This window comes from Chelon labrosus (assembly GCF_963514085.1).
Source record: "Chelon labrosus genome assembly, chromosome: 12".
NCBI classification, from domain to species: domain Eukaryota; kingdom Metazoa; phylum Chordata; class Actinopteri; order Mugiliformes; family Mugilidae; genus Chelon; species Chelon labrosus.
Window position 1 is genome coordinate 23,015,419 of NC_140345.1, and position 18,782 is coordinate 23,034,200.

The 18,782-nt window shown below is 42.6% G+C and overlaps 1 protein-coding gene across 3 annotated transcripts in view; it reads left to right on the forward strand.

Annotated features, from left to right (window-relative positions):
• The window catches only part of vps13b (vacuolar protein sorting 13 homolog B), a 284,402-nt gene that overhangs the window by 147,968 nt on the left and 117,652 nt on the right, over positions 1–18,782 (forward strand). For 2 of the 3 annotated variants that reach the window (XM_084556271.1, XM_084556272.1), the window contains 6 exons: positions 4,146–4,317; positions 6,531–6,645; positions 10,957–11,098; positions 11,858–12,130; positions 12,339–12,495; positions 13,058–13,172. In XM_084556271.1, the coding sequence (XP_084412397.1) occupies positions 4,146–4,317; positions 6,531–6,645; positions 10,957–11,098; positions 11,858–12,130; positions 12,339–12,495; positions 13,058–13,172 (974 nt within the window). Of the gene's footprint in view, positions 1–4,145; positions 4,318–6,530; positions 6,646–10,054; positions 10,122–10,956; positions 11,099–11,857; positions 12,131–12,338; positions 12,496–13,057; positions 13,173–18,782 lie in introns of all 3 variants that reach the window. The other variant, XM_084556273.1, reaches the window with a different exon arrangement.

Below are 18,782 nucleotides of genomic sequence, written 5' to 3' on the forward strand. Positions count from 1 at the left end.
GTGGTAACACGTGCGATTTGTCTAAAAAAAAAAAAAAAAAGAAAATGCTTTGTTTGGGAAGGATTTTCAAAGCTGGAAAAAATCTCATCAGTGCTTGTGTTTCTCTTAGCCAGAGCAGATACTGCTGATAGGCCAGAAGCTCGTTTAAGCTGAAACATGATTGAGTATAAACCTGCCTTTTAATTTGGGAAAAACAATAACTAGTATTTACATTTTTTGCTCAGATAAAATATCAAACCCAGAGAGGGAAGTATGCAGAGTAGCAGTGTAGCAGTGCATGCAGACATTTGCACAGCCAATGGAAAAACTACAGTCACTGCTTTTAAAGGGGGGGCTGTATTAAATGTTATTTTCCTTCTGTGCCAAGGTGATTCTTATCCCAGGTTCAGCTAATGTGGCAGGAGTTGTTTCTCCTGCCTTATACAGTTGCAGTAACAATGACAAGTTGAGGGTCTATTGCCTCCAGACCTTAGTCCCGAGGCTATTGGATAATATGTGCAGTCGAAATATATGATGTACAAATATGATGGTGTTGATGAGTATTTGCGTTGTTAAGCTGCGGTAACTAACCTAGGCCATAATGCGTTTTAAACACAAGCCCCCCCCCACGCCCCCCTGTCAGCATGGTGGGGAACCCAGGATCACAGCACAACCATCATACCGCCCTGAGAGGCAATAAAAAGTGTGTGCGATCACGAAAAGAGTGTTTCATATGTCGACATGCATGCGTGTCTGCATTTGCGATCAGCGTGTGTGTGTGTGTGTTCTTGCGTCATTTGTGGACCTACAGAAGTGACAGTTGTTCAGTATGGCAGTGGAGGACCTATGGTACAGTGAGTCTGTAACAAGGCCACGTTGGCCCCTGACAGCCCACTTGTCACTGTTTACCTAAGTACAAACACTGGTAGAAGTGTTTAGTCCTCTGGGAAGCTGGGTGGTTGAGCAAGAATGTAGGAGCTGTTTTGATAAGTCTCAGCAGTAGTGGCAACAGTCTCTCCCCAACAACCCCACAACCCCACAACCCCACCCTCTTCTTCGGGCCTCATCCACGTCACGCCACCAAAAATATCTGCCCTGCGTCCCCCTCCCTGCCTCACCTCTCCACTCTGCTTTTATATCAAAGCATTATAATTTTTTTTTTTAACAAGTAATAATTAATTGATGACATGCAGTATTTCTACGAAAGTGGTTTCCCTTTAGTCTTTCTCTTCTTTCTTCTCCTTTGTCCCTGTGTGCTTTCACACCCTTCTATTCATCATACCTTTTATTTGTCTTTTCTTTTCATGTTGATCCCAACTTCACAAGATTCTCTCACAAAACTAATCCACCCGACACTTGACACTGATTTGTGAACTTGACCATACCTTGAAAAACATTCCTTCCTTACCTGACTAAAGCCTGGCCAGCACCAACCCCAACTTAAAAGATCACTGGCGCCATTAGCAAAAAAAAAACCTTCACCGTCAACACATCCTTGACATGCACTATTCTATCACTCTTTTCAGTTCTCCATTTCTCTAATTTCTAATTATTTGTCTTTCTCCACCCATACTTCCCCTTCTCTTCCTACATATCCTCCTGAAACTTTATGCCATATCTCTTTATCATTTCTTTGTGCAATTGTTTTCTTTCCCAAACGTCTTTCCACCTGTCCCTCAACCCTTCTGTCATAGCATTTTTCTTTCATAATCAGTCTTTTTCGCCATCTTTCTTTGACACTTCCCAGCCTGCTGTTGTCTTCCAATGTTTGGGTCTCTCTGATGAGCAAAGACAAACTCTGCAGAGAAAATAAACCCGGATCCTCGGCCCGTTTATAGCACAGAGGCCCAGGAATTAAACTGTATACTTTACAACTTGGCTTGTGGAGGTGTGGGAAAATAGCTCCCTCTTTCAGTGTGTGTGATTGTTTGGGGCCCCAATCTGGCAGCTCAGAAAAGTGGCAGAGCCCATCTCCACCAAAAACCACACTATCTAGTCAGGACACTGATAAAAATATAACCTTCAACTTTGACAAATGATGTTACTATTTCAGAGTATCCTCTTTACAAATTCTTTGAAAAACATTTAAAAATAAACCTATGTCCTTTTTCTAGATACAGTTTATTTCACTTTTGCATTATATCTGCTTTAAAAAGCAGGCATCTTTTAATACTGACATACTTTATGACCTTAAAACTTCTTTTGACCGTTTTTTATTTCTTTTTTTTGTCCGTCTGTTTTTATGTTCCCATTTCATGCTCTCACGAAGTTCGCGAAAATGCCAGAATGGCAGAGAAATACTCATAATTCTTCTGTTCTGAGAGCCTTATAAAATCTGTTTGCATGTGAATGAAATTTTTTGAAGTGACAGCAGTGGTTCTGGCTGGGAAGAAGGAGTCGGGTGTCCGATGCTCCAGCGTAACCACGCTGCAGTACACAGTGGTCTGAGCTTCCCACAGCGCCAGCGGCTGGCTCCTGTTTCCACACATGACATTACAGAGCCTAATCCTACTGACTGGCCAGAACTGTAAACTAAACAGTTCTAACCACACACACACACAGACACACACACATGCGCACACACAAGCTGTTATGTTTTGACTCCATCTCAACAATAATTAGTCCCCAAATGGCAGTTGACATTAGAATATCTCTCATTGAGACTGACTGAACCCCATTACTACTGGGCTCATATTACTCACTGCCAGTCACCATCATTATTACGACACACATGGAAAGATAGACACACATACACATGCACGTATTATACATGCACACACGCACACACACATCTACCTTGACTGTTTGGTTCCATGGAAACACATAATGACTCTGCTAGACACTAGATTTGAATCAAGTGATTTTGTGGTAATGTTGTAGTATTTAAGTTTCTAATTTTAAGGGATATAAAGGAGTGTCTTGTTATGTAGCATATATACATATAGCTATTTGACATAATAATATAAGATCTTCCCCAGCCAAGTTCATGCTTGTGCCTTTTCTGCATTCCTTGATTTTTCTCATTCTGAGTGCCAAAATATGGAGCACATGCTTCTCATCAGTTTGTAGTGGCCCCCGTACACTGCGACTTTGAATCTATTTTTGAATCGGCATAATCCTTAATTTATTTTTATTATTGTCATCTCTTGTTATTGTGCTCGGCTGTCAGCCACCCTCGACTGTGTGATTAAATTAAATTTGCAAATTAGTGTGGGGCCCTCTTCCCTCCCCCCCAGCTGTGGAAAGGGGACATAGTTTCCTCATCTGGATCCTCTTTGAGACACTGTAATCAGCCTAGCAGCTGTGGGGTTTCTAATTGAGATGGTTGATAACCTCCTCACCAACCACAGCCAGCCTTGATAACCATGACACAATCTGTCATTACCACACTGTGAAAGGGAGCAGTTGTGGAAAAAGTGAAACCCTGCAATGCCAAAGCTGCAAATTGCCATATTGTTTGTTTGCAAGCTTTTCACTTTCCGAGTCAGCCGCACAGATACATGTTTGGAAAACAGATTTTTCAGGAAGAGAGCGAGAAAAATAAAAAACTGTCCCCAGTGCTGTCATCTTCAGTGCTCTGCCAAACCCCCAGTAATGAGCTGAGAGCTCACAGAAGGCTGCCTCCTCTACCGCATCCTGCCTTCCTCTCCACTTCGCCCCCCACCTCCGGTCTTCAATTCCCATTCTCTCCCAAGCTGCAAGACGTGTGTGTCCTGGCGCACTTCAGCGAAAGGAGGCCATGTGGGTGCTGGTGGCTTAGTTTGGGGTTAACACCAGTGACAGCTCTGCGCAATGGTCCTGTCCCCCCCACATTGCTCTGTTCTGTGTGGAGTTCTGCTCACCAGACAATGAGGTCATCCGTGCACCAAACGGCTTGATAGCTGCTGCATGCTTTGTTATGGCTACGGCACTTAGCAAACATACACATGCGCCGAACACATGATTGGGCACATGGGCACAAAAAGACAATTTAGTTCTCCAAACATCAGAATATTAAGGTAAATGTTGTAGTTGTGGTCTATTTAACTGTTGTATCCCTTAACCAAATATACAGTCTCTCCGAAGCAGGCATTGTCAATGACAGGATGTGTCTGTGCTCAGTTCAGATCAGGGCTTGTTACAGTCTTACCATCCCCAACTAAACAAATCCTGTTTTTTGTCCCTAGGGTGACTCGGTGCCTGCTGGAGACGATGGACCATTTGCTGACACAGTGACTCTGGAGCAGAAGACTAGCAGCATCGGTGGAACCAGTGGGAAAGTCAGCCTTTGGATGCAGTGGATGTTACCCAAGGTCACAGTTAAACTGTTTGCTCCTGAACCAGCTGCCAAAAAGACAGGTAGCCAAACTTTGACATAATATTTACTGTGCTCTCTTTTCCTTATCAAATTAATTTCACTTTCTGTGAACTCTATACCGCCGATTGTTAATGCAAACTTCAGCATATCAAGTTAGTTATTTTTTGCTCCAAACACACATATCTGTCCATGCTTATGTTGCTGCAGCACAAATTGAAAGATTAAAAAATAACAGCGCAGATAACACAGTCACTGACAACGACTATGATCAAATAAACAGTGCATGACGCTTGTTAGTAGTTAAATTCAATTTGAGATCTATGTTAAACATTAAGACAACGTAGTAAACCCTGAGATAAAAAGCAGGGGACTTTTTAATGCAAATTTGCACGTTTGCAGCGTGAAACAGTGCAGAACATGTTCAGGGTTTTACAGTCGTGCTGTATCAACACTTAAAGTGATCACCCCCCCTCCCCTTCCTCTTTTCTCAGTCAGATGTTAAGCACTCAGAGGGGAAAGGCAGCTGGAGAGAGGGAGGGATGGAGGGAAAAGACAAATAAATAAATGGGTGATGAATCCCAAGCGAACCGCCTCTTGTCCCCTTTAGATTTACTGAGGCGATGAAAGGCTAGATTTACCTTTAATTGGTGGCTGTAATATTTAGCATCTGCCAACCAGATCGCCCAGCTTAAGGTCTTTAATAGTGGAAGTGGAATGTTTTGGAGAACCTCACAGAGATGGTTTGACTTAAAGACATCCTAACTAGGCATTACTTTGGATTTGGCCTTAATATGTGCCATCTGAGTTGAGAGATTAACTTACCACCAGAATTTCTGTATGCAACACATTAAGCATTTTATTGAAAACAAGAATTGTTTATATGCAATATATCAGACGCAGAATATCTCTAATGCATTCCTGGAGATAAGTGAGCCACGCATATATGACTGCAGACAATCTGCTATGATGTAGTGTGTTTTTTTCTACTGTAAAGGAAATAAGATTCTTGTCTTTCCAGAGAAATGGAAAAACAGCCACTGCAGACGTATTGGTTCTCGGCTGTAATGTTATGCCATTATGTGTTGGAAGATCAGAGGTAGAAATTCAAACATGAGCCTTCAGAAGCCCTGCTTAAGGCACAAATCAGTGCTGCACTTTCTTTTTAAGATGAACCACGTAAGACGAAGCGACTAAGCGTTTCCAGTGCTCTTATAGGTTTAGAAAATTCATACATCACTTTCAGCGGCGTGTCGGAGACTATGAGTTTATGAGATTTTATTTTTTTTCCACACTGTATCCACAATAAAGCTGACAGGCCTTGTGTTTCATTATTAATAAGTTATTACCAACCCTCTTCAATTCTGAGAATCACTGAAGGAAACGGTACAACAACAACCACAATTTCAAATGCATGAAGTCCATTTTCCCAAGCTAGTCTGTGATTGTGGGACTTTCTCAGTGGAAACAATGAGAGACCCAACAGTTAAGCTCACAGGCTCGGTTCAGTACAAATTTAATCAGTCTTTCTATGAAGCTTACTCACTTCGCCTGCAGTCGGTGGGTTTGTTTGCACACAAGGTGCACAGAGGCACGCACAAGCAACTTACGCAAACAGAAGAGTCGACACGATGTTCAATACTGTGTATACTAAACACATATTTAGCCTCTCTCCCCTCGTTATTATGGACTGAGGGTTGTATAACAGATTCATTAGAGAAGATGCTTTGCACTCTGAAATACAAACAAAACACAGAAATACAACCAGGCATCCTCATGCAAAGTGGGTAAGGGTTTACACATTTGTCGGATGTGTGTGCGTGTCTACTTAGTTCTGTGTACTTATGCTTCAACCTTAATCAGCATAACACTGTTCCAGCTTCAAAAACACTGAGAATCCACTGTACAAGAACTGACCGCAGCAACTGGATAAAACTCCAAAGACAAGACCTGGATGGGATTTGCTGCAGTGCAGGTCTTTGGTCACAGATATGCACTTCACACATACACCCACAGTCCGCACACATTTCCTTTCTTTCTCAAAGTCCAACTGCAGCTCTACTGCCTGTTTGCCAAGTACAAGGGTGGTCATACAGCACACTGAAACAAAAACAAAGGGGGGGTTACTTCCAGCATTCACAGTAATCCAAACTAACTGAGCTTCAGAGTTGATGCAGGGCCTTCCACTGTGATTCACATCATGATCTTCAGATGTAATGATGTAAAATTATTTTTTTTGTGTTTGTGTTTCTTTTAGAAATATGTGTCATCGGTGAACTAGAAGACCTGAGTGCATCTGTAGATGTCCAAGATGTTTATACAAAGATCAAGTGTAAAGTTGGGAGCTTCAACATCGACCACTACAGATGCAGGTATGTGTACATGTGCCACATGTGCATGTACAGATGTTTCTTTTTGTCAGCTCTTATGTCACACATCGATCAGGTGTAACATTACGACCACCTTCCTGATATTGTGTAGGTCTCCCTTGTTCCTCCAAAACACTTGTGACTCATCAGAGAATGGACATGTTTCTTTTGAGGGTGTCCTGTGGCGTCTGGCAACAGAATGTTGTTAGTGGGGGGCGTTTGGGTCCTATGGGTTGAGGGGAGGAGCCTCTGTGGATCATCCCACAGATATTTGATCAGTTTGATATCTAGTGAATGCTGGGGATGGCTGCTGCCATTAAGGAGTGTCATTGCTATGGGGTGGGGGTGACTGGTCTGGCCTAGGTGGGTGCTACATGTCTAAGTATCATCCACACGAATGAATGCCAGGTCAAAAGGTTTCCCTGAATATTGTGTTCTTACAAGATGGTCAATTTTATTTACTTGTCCAGTCAGTGATCATAATGTTATGCCTGATCGGTGTATATGTTGTGTCTAACTTAAACAGCACTGGTTGCAGTGCAACAATAAAACCTGGAACCCTCCAGTTTTGGGGCAGTCTCATTATCCACCAGGTCATCCCGCTGTCTCCACGCGCTTGGGCTCTCCGTCCACACACACCCGTACGCACACACACTTTTACCACCAATTCCACTAACACTTCATCTGTTCCCACTTCTGCTCATATAATTTTTTGGATTATCACCTCAGCGTCCTCGTCTTTCCAGACAGCTGTTGTGGTGGTGACCACAGACTAACAGACAGATGGGCCATCAGACTAGATAGACGAGTTGAATGGATTCTGGGCTGGCCCAAATCTTAGTCACAGAGCAGAGGAGTTCAGTCCGTCAGTCATTTTCTCTCAGCCTGCGGTGTCTGAATTGATTCACAGAAACATTAACACGTTGTTAAGGGAAGAAAACCACTGGGCGATGTTCCACTCAGTCCTTATGGTAATCTCTTCCCACGTCAAGTTCCAGTGAAAATTTCATTTCATTTTCTTTCTTACTTTTTCTTTTCTTTTTTCCCATTGTCCACACACATTCTTCCCATTAATTTGAGAGTGGCCTTATTTGCATTATCTAACTCTTTATTTTTTTTTTTCCTGTATTTCTTCCTCCTTGCCTTGGCCACATACCTTCGTGATGGAGTCAGCAGCTCCAAGTGTGCACTGTGTACGTGCCTGAGGTCTTGTTCTGTTGGGAAGAGACCACTTAGCAGGAGGCAATTCTCTCTGTCTCAGTCTGAGGAGATAATGAAATAGCGATCTAACACTGCAGCATGTTGCACCCAACAGACCAGAGTATGTTTGTGTGCGCTTTCAGGTCTTTGTGCCTATGAAGATATGTTCCTATAAATGTCTTCTGCTCTGATCAAGCCAGACACTGAAAAGAAGATGGACCTTCAGGGACTCGGTGCCTGTGATGAACCCCATCGTTAACAATCAATGCTCTCACCCGGATATGATAATAGAAATTGATTCTGATTTGCCAGATTTTAAATTCACCTTAGCTGGGTCCTGAGCATGTCAGTTCAGGTCAGAGCAGCACTAAGGCTATTGCCTTGGCTTTGAATCTGACTGCCTAGCAAGCATCTCACAGACCTCCCTGTTTTGCTGTCGTTAGCTAATTTATATTGTGTCAGGCCACATGTGTTACGTACAGTATAGAGTATCAACCTGAGCCAGGACAATGTCAGTGGTTAGACATTTTTAGAGCGTGAAGGTGTTGTGGATCATTAAATCATGCTGTTCTGTCCTCCGCAGGTGTGTGTCCAATTGCTTCTGAGACAGCGCCAACCCTAATCTCTTTAGTAGACCTCTATGCCTTCCTAAGTAGATAATAAGTCAATTTTCTCATTTCTAGGTTATTTCAGTTTAATGTGCATTTAACAACATGGTCTCAACACACTTTTACAGACCAAAGTTCTGGCAGGCAGAAGCAGTCCATTATCCAAGCCAGGTTGCAGTCATGGCTGTTTAGGACATAGTGGAGGACCTCTGGGCTCCTGGCCCACTCTAATCTCTATCATCCACACATACAAGAAAGCCCACAGCAAGTGGAGTCCATATTAATCATTCTGAACAGATAATTGTTAGGTATTTCATCACCCAAGTCCAGGTTATTTGTGTGCAGTGGGTTGGATTAGATCAGGCTTGACAGAGAAAATGTCTCATCTGGCCTTCACTATCTCACTCCTGGAAAACCAGTGGAAAGTTATAAAGGACGAGTAAATATGGTGTAGGTAAATATATAATTGAATTCCTGATTGGACAACAAAAAAAGTGTGGAAGAGGGAAGGAAAATGACAGAGGGAGGGTCCACAAGGAGTACAAAATAGTTGAGCGTTGAACTCCGTAAATGCGAGGCTCACTCATCTGTAGTCAAAATGGGGGCATAGATGCAAAGGCAGGAAGTTCAGAAGATGAGGAAGTGTCTTCTCCTCCTTATTTTATCTGTATCTTCCCTAGCAACGGTGTTCATTTAATTGTTCTGTCACACAGATATGCCCCCCAAGAGAGGACGGCTGGTGACAGTTCACTCCAAAGAGCAGCTCACACAAATTGAAGCTGATGTCTCCCAGCTGTTCCACAGAGAAAGAACTGGGAACGAAAGATGACTGGATGGGAGCTCGAAGAGAGATGGGGGGGGGGAGAGAGAGTAGCTGTGGGGGGTCCATGTGCATTATTCACCCTTACAACTGAGAAAGGAGATAACAAAGAGATATTGTTATAGGAGCACACACACAGAAAGAGTTGACATTCACACACGAGATAACGATGCTCAAAACTCACGGTCACACACTCGCCAACGGGCCAGCTCCTTTCTCTCTGAACTCTCAGTGTGCCAGTGGGGAGTAATAAAGAGAGCGAGTGGCGTACAAGAAATGCAGATGGTGTTGAAGCATTTGCACTGTGCAAAATATTTGTACATGCATGTACATGAGTTGGCTATATTTCTGTGTGGTTCTGGTATGTGGTTTGGATTTATTTATTTATTCATTTATTTGTGCTGCTTGAAACCATAGACTGTATAAATATATAATATATACAGTCTATGGTTGCATCTAGTATGTTTGTTCTGGATGTTAACTTGTTTTGATTTCTGCTTTACAGGTGCTTTGTGCAGATGGCTACAATAATTAATGGATGTATCTCAAAAGACAGCTATGGATCTCATTAACCATGTTTACATAATTTAAATAAGTTAAGACACATGTACCATTTGTATTCATATTCCAAAGCACTGTCTAAAATCGAGAGAGTGGCTACGGAAACCCTGTGATTCCCGTTTGTAACTACTGTTGCCGTTAAAGAGATATTACCAGGCCATGCCACAGCCGCATGAATAGTCCCAGATGCCCGTTTTAAGGTTGGCCTTGTGTCTCTCTACAGGCCAGGGCAGGTCTGGCATTCTGGCGACTATGAAGGACTCATTCTGCAGTGCAAGGAGACAGCTGTGGTGAGGCTTCTGCCTGTCCCAGAACAGTCGTGGCAGCCTTAGGCCTCTATATACTGTCTCTTACCATTCTGCTGCTCCTAATCAAAGTCCCTCATCTCTGCTCATGCTGGACGGACAGGAAAATAAAAAATTAAACAAATAAAAAGAACGACAAAATATTGAGTTTGGCTAAAATGTTCATTATAATATTTAATTCAGCTTAAAAACAGAATAAAATTACAATAAATTCTTTAAAGTATAAGACTAACCTGTCTCTCCAGCGGCTGAATAATGAACCCAATGAAATCTGGATAATTGTTCTTCTGTGTGTGTGTTTGTGTGTGTTGGAGGAGGCTGACATGGGCTTCCACTCTCTTGTTTATGAAATCCTATTCTGGTGATGGTCTTATACTGGCACCTAATGAATAAAATATGTTGGCTACATTTTTTAAGCAGTTTAGACAGACAGTATGTGCGCTAAATAAAATGATTAAAACATTCATCTTGTGCACGGATCAGGGGTGTCAAGTGCCTCTATATTGTGGCCTTTTAATTCATAACACAGCTCATTCTAGACTTGAAGAGTAGCGTCAGAGTTTTAATTTCTGGAAAGTATAAGACCATTGCACAATATTTCAGCTGGTTTGAGCTGGTGCAGCTTCCTGTGGTTTTAATCAGTTTACTCTATATTTTAACTCTTTCTTCATCTTAAACTTTGTCTTTTTTTCCAACCATTCTTGATCTGAATACATGCATTTGTATTCTCTGCCCCCTCTTTGTGGCTTCTCGCCTTTTCTGTCCTTTTTTTTATTTCTGCTTCCACTTTTCTCTTCGACTTTCCTCTCCTCACCTCCAGTATGGAGGAGGGTGTTCGGAGCTCGGGCGGCTGTGGAGGAGTGGTCCTCTCTTGCACTGACAAGCTGAACAGACGCACTGTGTTGGTTCGACCCGTCAGCAAGCAAGACACTTTCAGCCACTTCTCTGGCTTTTTCCCTCCTGTAAGAATCCAGCTCTTTTTCTTTTTGTTGACTCTGTTTAACCTCCATTAACAGTGGCCTTAAGAGTTCTCTGTAATCCTCGACGAGATTTCAGAAACATGTTCTTTGATTTGGTTTAAACAATTTTAGAGTTGCTCTGAAACGTTCCTCAAGTTTCAAACTCTCAGAATATCAACATGCAGTTCACACATGCAGTTTGTTTTGCAGAAATTAAAATGTTATAAATTCATAAGCAGCTATTAAGCCCACTGTTACTGGATGTGCTTTACCTTGATGTCTTAAATTGATCTGCTTGGCTTTTTAATCAACAAACATTAGTTTTTTACCTTGTATTTGCTTAGAAGATGAGATTATAAGATTGGACATTTCTCAAATCAGAAGTAATTAATTGGTGTTATAAGTATTTTGATTTACTTCAGCTTGGCTGGCTTTTTAGAGTTGCTTATTGGGAAACTGAGGACTGTTTTTTTGGATGAGGTCAAGTCTTTTATCTGAAATGGAAGAGTTACCATTCAAAGCTGCCCTTACAAACTCCACATTTTAAATAGAGCATTGAGGAAGGTGAAAGCTTTTTTAAAATAGTCTTCTAGCTCTAAATCTCTAAAGAAAATAGTATTTCCATTGTAAAATCCTTAGTTGTGTCCATTTCAGTCTGACTTAAGCCTCATTCAAGAAATCAGACCAAAAATAACACTGGATAGTTATTTGTCTGGGATTGCCCTGTGTGTTGATATCTGTAACTTTCTCACTGATGGCTAGACGGCAGCTAAGGTCCTGGAGGGCTCTCATCAGCAGCATGGCTTCCTGTCAATCACCTACACTCAGGCTGTCACCAAAAACGTCCGTCACAAACTCAGCAGCCGGCCTGAGCGTCCCACACGTGGCGGAGCTACCACCGCCAGCCAGCGGGTGACTGCCGATCCTCTGGCAGACAGCTCACCTCAGTACTTGAGAGAAATCCTGCTGACAGCCCAGCCCTTTGATGTGGTTCTCTCCTGTCCCTTGCTGGCCACCGTAGCAGGGGTGTTCCAGGTAGAACAAAGTGTCTGTCGGTTCAGTTTCAATGTTTAGGTTTGTCTCAATCAATGCAGACACTGACAGGTCCATAATGTAAACTTAAAATCAATGAGAAGATCGATTTGATGCAGTCTGATATGGATTTAGTTTTGTATAATATGAACGAACCACTAAAACTATTTCTGTAGAATATATTCTTACTTTTAACTTAATGTCTTCTCAGGCTACAGTACCAAGACGCTACAGAGAGCGTGGGAAGTCAGCAGGTCAGCCAATGAGGAGCCACACATTGACCTCCCGCTGTTTGCCCCTCATCTACATCAACACCAGTGTGATTAGGGTCTTCTGCCCCGGAACGCCAGACAAACCCGCCGCGTTAGGTTCGAGAATTTCTTGACTTTTTGGAACACACATGGAAAACGTTACAACAATAGACAGTAATGTGTCACAGGCTGGTTGTTTTGGATTTCTCAAGTCTGTGGTGCCTGTATGAAAGCCACTGTCATGGTCAACCAGACATGGCTACCACATTAGTATGCAAAGACATTTGCTAAAAAAATATTTGAGGTTCCAAAAAACAACCACAGTTATATTTACTCCTGCAGGGTATAAAATCACTGTAGGATTTTCATAGATGTGTGGAGTCTTGTTTTGTCTGCTGGTTGCTCTGTTATGACTAATAGTGTAGTAATAGTGGCAAGACTGCACGTTTACAGCTCTGTAAGGCAGTGTTTGTGCGTACTGCGTGTGTATGTGCGTGTGTCTTCATGTATTTGCACTTGTGTTTAGTCACATTGGTGAAATAAAGAATGTGAAGGATAAAGGACAAACGTATCTGAACGAATGTTATCCATAAGTCCAGTGGTATAGTAACGTGTTCTTCTAATAATTTAAGATTGTACTCGGTTTATTTGATTTATTGTGCATTATTGTGTGTCTCAGGAGAGCCCCATGTGAATAAAGAAGACACCCTGGCAATAAAACTGGGGTCCCTCAGCATGGCTCCTCAGGCTGATAACCCACTGACCCGCACGGTGCTGAGAAAAGACATCTACCAGTAAGACGAACTCTCTTCTCGCTAAAACTCCTCTGCTGAATTGATGTTTTATTGACCTTTGGTTAGCTGTATTACAGTCTTCTTTGACAACACACATGCTACTGGTAGAATTAATCCTCCACAAAACATGATTAGTGCCATAGTTTGTTGAAGTCGCCACTAAAACGTAACCGAACTCAAGTCGGACTCTGTGAGATCTGTTGTGAGGCAAGTGTTTTCGGTCTACACATCTGTCTCACTGGGGGATTTAGGATGTAGTGTGTAACAGCACCTCATAGTGGTTATGCTACCCCTGCAATGACAGAGAGCAATGAGTGACACCTTGGGGGTCCGCCGGGCCTTCCAGCTGAAACACAAGACTGTTGACACAAGCCCCCCGTGCCATGTGGATCAAAGCTGCAAGGCAGGGAAAATCTGGACTTCGGAGGGAAATAGTTCCCCGCAAAACACATTTCCCTGCTATAGGCAGCTAAAAGAATCTGGATTGTGTCATAGCTGCCTCAAAACCACAGCCCCACAGCGCGCATGTATGTATGTGTGTGAAAGAGAGAGAGCAGTTGTGCGAATGGGCAAATATGGAGCTGGCAAACACATGTAGTGAGGGAGATAAAAGTGGTGCCTAATGCTTTGTGCAGCTGCGAGTGAGATGTGAGCTGATGTGAAATGGAAAAGGAAGGTGGACAACAAAAGGAGAGGAGAGGCCACTTTGGGCTGCTCTCATTTGGTCAGAGTGACAATATGTAGGATGATTGCATGGAGCAGGGAGGAAGAGAGGGTCTAGTCCCATGTCTGATAATCTGTAGAAAGACTTCTGTCCACATTTCATTCACAATACATGAGGTATTTCAATCACAATAGCTCATTTTCTTATTTGATGTACTGGAGCGAGGATTGTATTATTCAGTAACCATGGCTACTGTTTTGCAGGAAACTTTGGGGGGTATTTGCTCAGCCACACTAGCTTGCCGAAATGTTGCTATTTGTTTTGGTACAAGTGAGCACAGCGACTGTAAGTGCCCTGTTGCCATGGAAATTGCGCTTAGATTTCTTCTGTTGACTCGCCGAGCGTGTTATCATGTCAGAAGATAAATGATGATCTTGTGGGCATGGAAAATAATCTGGAGATTTTCTCAGACTTTCACCCCAAAAACCAGGAACACCAGCCATGCAATTTCACCCCATTCTGGCCAGTAATGTTCTACTGGTCTACTGGTAGTTAGAGGATTGGTGGCTCTGAGGCTGCGGTGCCCACATCTGTTCATAGGCATTGCACTTCACAACGCTCCACCCCGGTCCTGAACAGACACACGCTACCACGAAGCCCTCCACACGCACATAGGCACAACGGCATACGCAACCAGGTACACACGCACTCACAAACACAGTAGCTTGTTTGCACTCATGCATTCACACCGAAATACGAAGTACACACAACAACACACACATGCCCACTCTGTTACAAACACTAGCAGCAGGCATGGCCATGTGTACAAACACACCCACATTCAGTCATCCCCTTAACCTCTGCACACAGAAGCCAAGAGCCACCACTTTCCTCTCTGCAGTGAAACCCAGGAATTATGTCGAACCGCTCTCTGTGTTCATTCTTCCACTTCTAACCGTGCATTATCCTCACCACCTTCCCTGTTCACATCTGCCCTCCAATTTGGGATGATCACAATTCTGAGTCACATGATTGATAACCCTGAGATCAGGGACTTGTTGACATACCATTACCGTGCTTTATCTGTGCTGGATTTTACTCGGTGTGTGTGTTACGCTCCCCCAGGTCGCGTAGAGATAGTCATACCGAGACTCTGTAATCATGCAACCCAATGTGTGTTTACAATCTATAACCAACTATGGCTGTAAGAAGAAATATGTCTGTGAGTCCCAGTAGCCATTTGCTGCAATTCTGTTTAAAGTCCACCACTAATTACATCCGTTGTCATAATTGAATGACTGATCTGAGCGGCTATGCTGTTATTGTCTACTGTACACGAAATGATTGCCTCACAGTGTCTAAAACCAAGATTTACTGTAATGCCACCCTAGGAGACAAGACGTGAGAAGGGAGAAGAGTGAAGGCTAAAATAGCGAGCATGTGTAAACATTTTGATGGAGTATATCTTCATACTGTTGTGCTTACGCTGTTTCTGACACACTTCAAAGCTCCTCAGCTTCCCTTTCAGCCTAACCATGTTCAGGGTACACTGTGTATTTATAATTTAGTATAGACAGATTTCTTCAAAGAAGGTAAAAAAAGAAACGTCCTGGTTGACTGTAACGCTGTAGAGCTAAGTTGAGATCCACCGTAGGTTCATTTGGCAGCAATTAAAACAGTTTTGTTCATGTGATGTTGAATTTTCTTTCCATGAAGGGGAAGGCCCCCAGCAGTTTCTATACCAAGCAGGAGTTATGACAGAGCTGCAGGCTTCCCCTCTTTCTCCCTCTTCATCTCCAGCTACAAGGCCGCTGTCAATTTACACAGCTGAAATCATTTTCCTGTCTTGAAAAAGCGAGCGTTTTTCCAAGTACACGAGTGCCGGCCCGGGGAATGTCCAGCATGCATTGAGCCCCGGACTTTCTTGTGGTCTGTGCCTCTGTAAAATCTCACATCTTTTATTCCCCGCTTCCACTTTCTCTCATTCTTTCTCTTTTTTTTTTTTCCACAAAGTTTTTTTATTTTACACTCATGGAACACTTAATTGAAAGTTTCTTGTACGCTGGGGTAAATGGGAACCATTCTATGAAACTCCCTGTGGAGATCGGGAGTCACTTTTTAACTTCAAGGAGACATGCCAGAGTGTCTCTGCGTGAGGGTTAATACTATTTGTAATACTAATATTGATAAAACTTTACCAGTAAATAGTTAGAAATAACTACTGATTAGCTTATTGCCTTTATAGCAACTGTCATTACAAATCATTTTAAAACCCTCGACCACAAATTATAGATTATTATGTGCATATTAAATAAACATATTACTAAAGTATTTATGTTAGGAATATTTGTAATTGATTCTCATAACAAGAAGGCTAAGGTAGCGTGTATGGTTCCGTTTTAGAAACAGAAAACTATAGAAACTACAAAACTATTTCTGATGCCTTGAGGTTTTAAAATGACATTATCAATACACAAGACCTTCTGTTTCTAATTGAGATTCGTGGCTCACTCTTTAGTTTAATGGAAGGACGGTTAGGGTTAGGGTTACTACTCAAGGATAGTTTAATGAATGAAAACTTATTTTAGCCTTTTTATTTGTGCATATGTATTTGCCCTTCCTGCGTGCCTGCTTGTATCCATGTGTCAGCACGTGTTTCTACGTGTGTGTGTGTGTCTGGGTGAGTGTGTGTGTGTGTGTGCGTCTTAAAAATCATTTCCCGACATCCCCACACCTAGATGACACAGCTCTAGATTCCATCACATACTCAGTTACCTCATGGTCTCTCCAGCGGAGACTCGGAGAGCATCCCGCTGCCACAAAATATGTTTTTTTTTTCGGTGCGTGTGTGTGTGTGTTTTTTGTTTTGATTAGCGCACATGCCTCCGTTTCTGTGGCAACAGCAGAGCAGTCTGCTGTGTCAGTGGTGATGCAGAGCCGAGTCAACATGATGTGGCTGTATCAGCGGACTCCCCTTCTATGTGTTTTGCTCGAACACTTCTCGAAACTTCTCGACATTTGTTTTTCCCTCATGCCACGTTTGTTTTTCCCCTTCTTTTTAACCCACCCTTCAGCTTTTATTTTCCCTCTAAATCTCTTCTAATTTCCCCTACATATTCTGATTGCTGTATTTATTGTTTGATTTATTATTATGGTCTCTCTTTTTTATCACCAGCAACGTTTCCCTTTCTCCTCGGTCTTCCCTCTCTGTTTGTATGTGTATTTATTTCCTTCCTGTCTCGCTTTTCCTCTACGTTGGTTAGACTGGTCCCAGTCCCAGCTCTCTGTGGTCAGTAAGCCAGCTCCTTATTACTGTTGAAGGGCTGCCTGGTTAAGCCCACATATGTCCTAATAAGTGGTTGTGATGGGGATCTCCCCTCCACAGATAAACAGAGCCCGCTGAAGCCAGGACCCTGCCTGTTACTAATAAAACTCCCTGGCAGTACGTTATATGCACCCTTATCCCACAGTAGCATCCTGTCCACTGCTGGGGGTGCGTGGATGAAGCGATAGAGGATTAGTGCACACTTTGCCAAAAAGGTGAATTTATTTATTTATTATTTATTTATTTATTTTCCACCTATAATTAAGACCTCTGTTTGTTGGTTTAGTTGTATTTTGGCATCGTTGGGGTGAAAGCACAGCGTGAATTAAAGCTGCGTAACGACCATCAGCACATCAGCTCTGTTCAAAGGTGCAAACCCTGTCACAGCATCAACAGTCACCTCAGTAAATTCACCAGCGGTCACCGGGGTTCACATGCTGCTGCTGCTGCTGCCGGTGCTGTGCTCACAGCAGGATTACTTTTATGTACTCTAATGTCGTCCCCACAGTAAAGCACAAACACTGACGGCTGATCCTCGGGTGTCTTTTTGACAGCTGCAGCTCTCTGACTTTTCTTTATATAAGAAGTTTTAATTTTTTTTTGTTGGTATGCTCTCAGCTGGTCTCCTCCTTTCTTGTCTTCCTCCTCATCTTTCTTTTCCTCATAAAAACCCAGCGTTCCCAGTAAATGATTCATTAGATGCTTCAGTGCACACTTGCCTCATCACTCACTTTAGTCGGCTGCCAAGTGCCCCATTTCCCCGTTTGTTTACACCAGCGAAAAGTGCTCCGGCTTTGCTTCACTGCAGCAGCAGAGAAGAGCTGCTCGGGCCACACACAGTGACACCCAGTACCTACTCTTATATACACTGAGTTGCTTAAAAAACTCCCCTGACTCCTGACCAGTTTAGTGATAAACTCTTTTCAGAGGCAATGATGACAATAATTGTATTATCTCACCTGAATAGAAGAATGTTTTGATGCACCCCAATTATGCTTTGACTGTTGAAGAAATCTGTAAAACTTTTTTCTAAAGACTCATTACTCCCTGCTAGTGAAGTCCCGTTTTAGACCAGTGAAACATGGTGTCTGTGGGGATTACCCAGCCAGGCATCCTCCATATGAATCAAAGCTCTCTTAATCTATTTTTGTCTTTACTTTCAGACTTCAAAAATATAACAAGATTATGTTTTTCCTAGTCTACACTATTTTTTTCAGTGTGTCATTAGCACAGAACTGCGGGCAACGCCAAACCGACTGAGTAAATCTTTTTAATTGCGTTGGTACTTTTTTTTCTGGCTAACTAGCTGTTCTGATCTTTCAGTTTGTTCGTTTGTTCAGATTGATGATGACATTGTTGCTTCTTTTATGACTCTGACTCAAATATCCCAGGAGATACTACGTGATGAGCTTAACGTGACCTCGTAAGTTGGATGTTCAATCATCATAACGTACTTCAGTAGTCAATCTAAGCTGTTTGCCTCGTAAAAAGACAATGGCGCTGAGCCATGAGCCACCAGAGAGGACTGTTATAGCAGACCCACCTAGCAGTGAAACAGAGGTGAAAGAGACTTCATCAACAAGAATTACTCTGAGGATCACAAAACCCAGACATCCTTTTT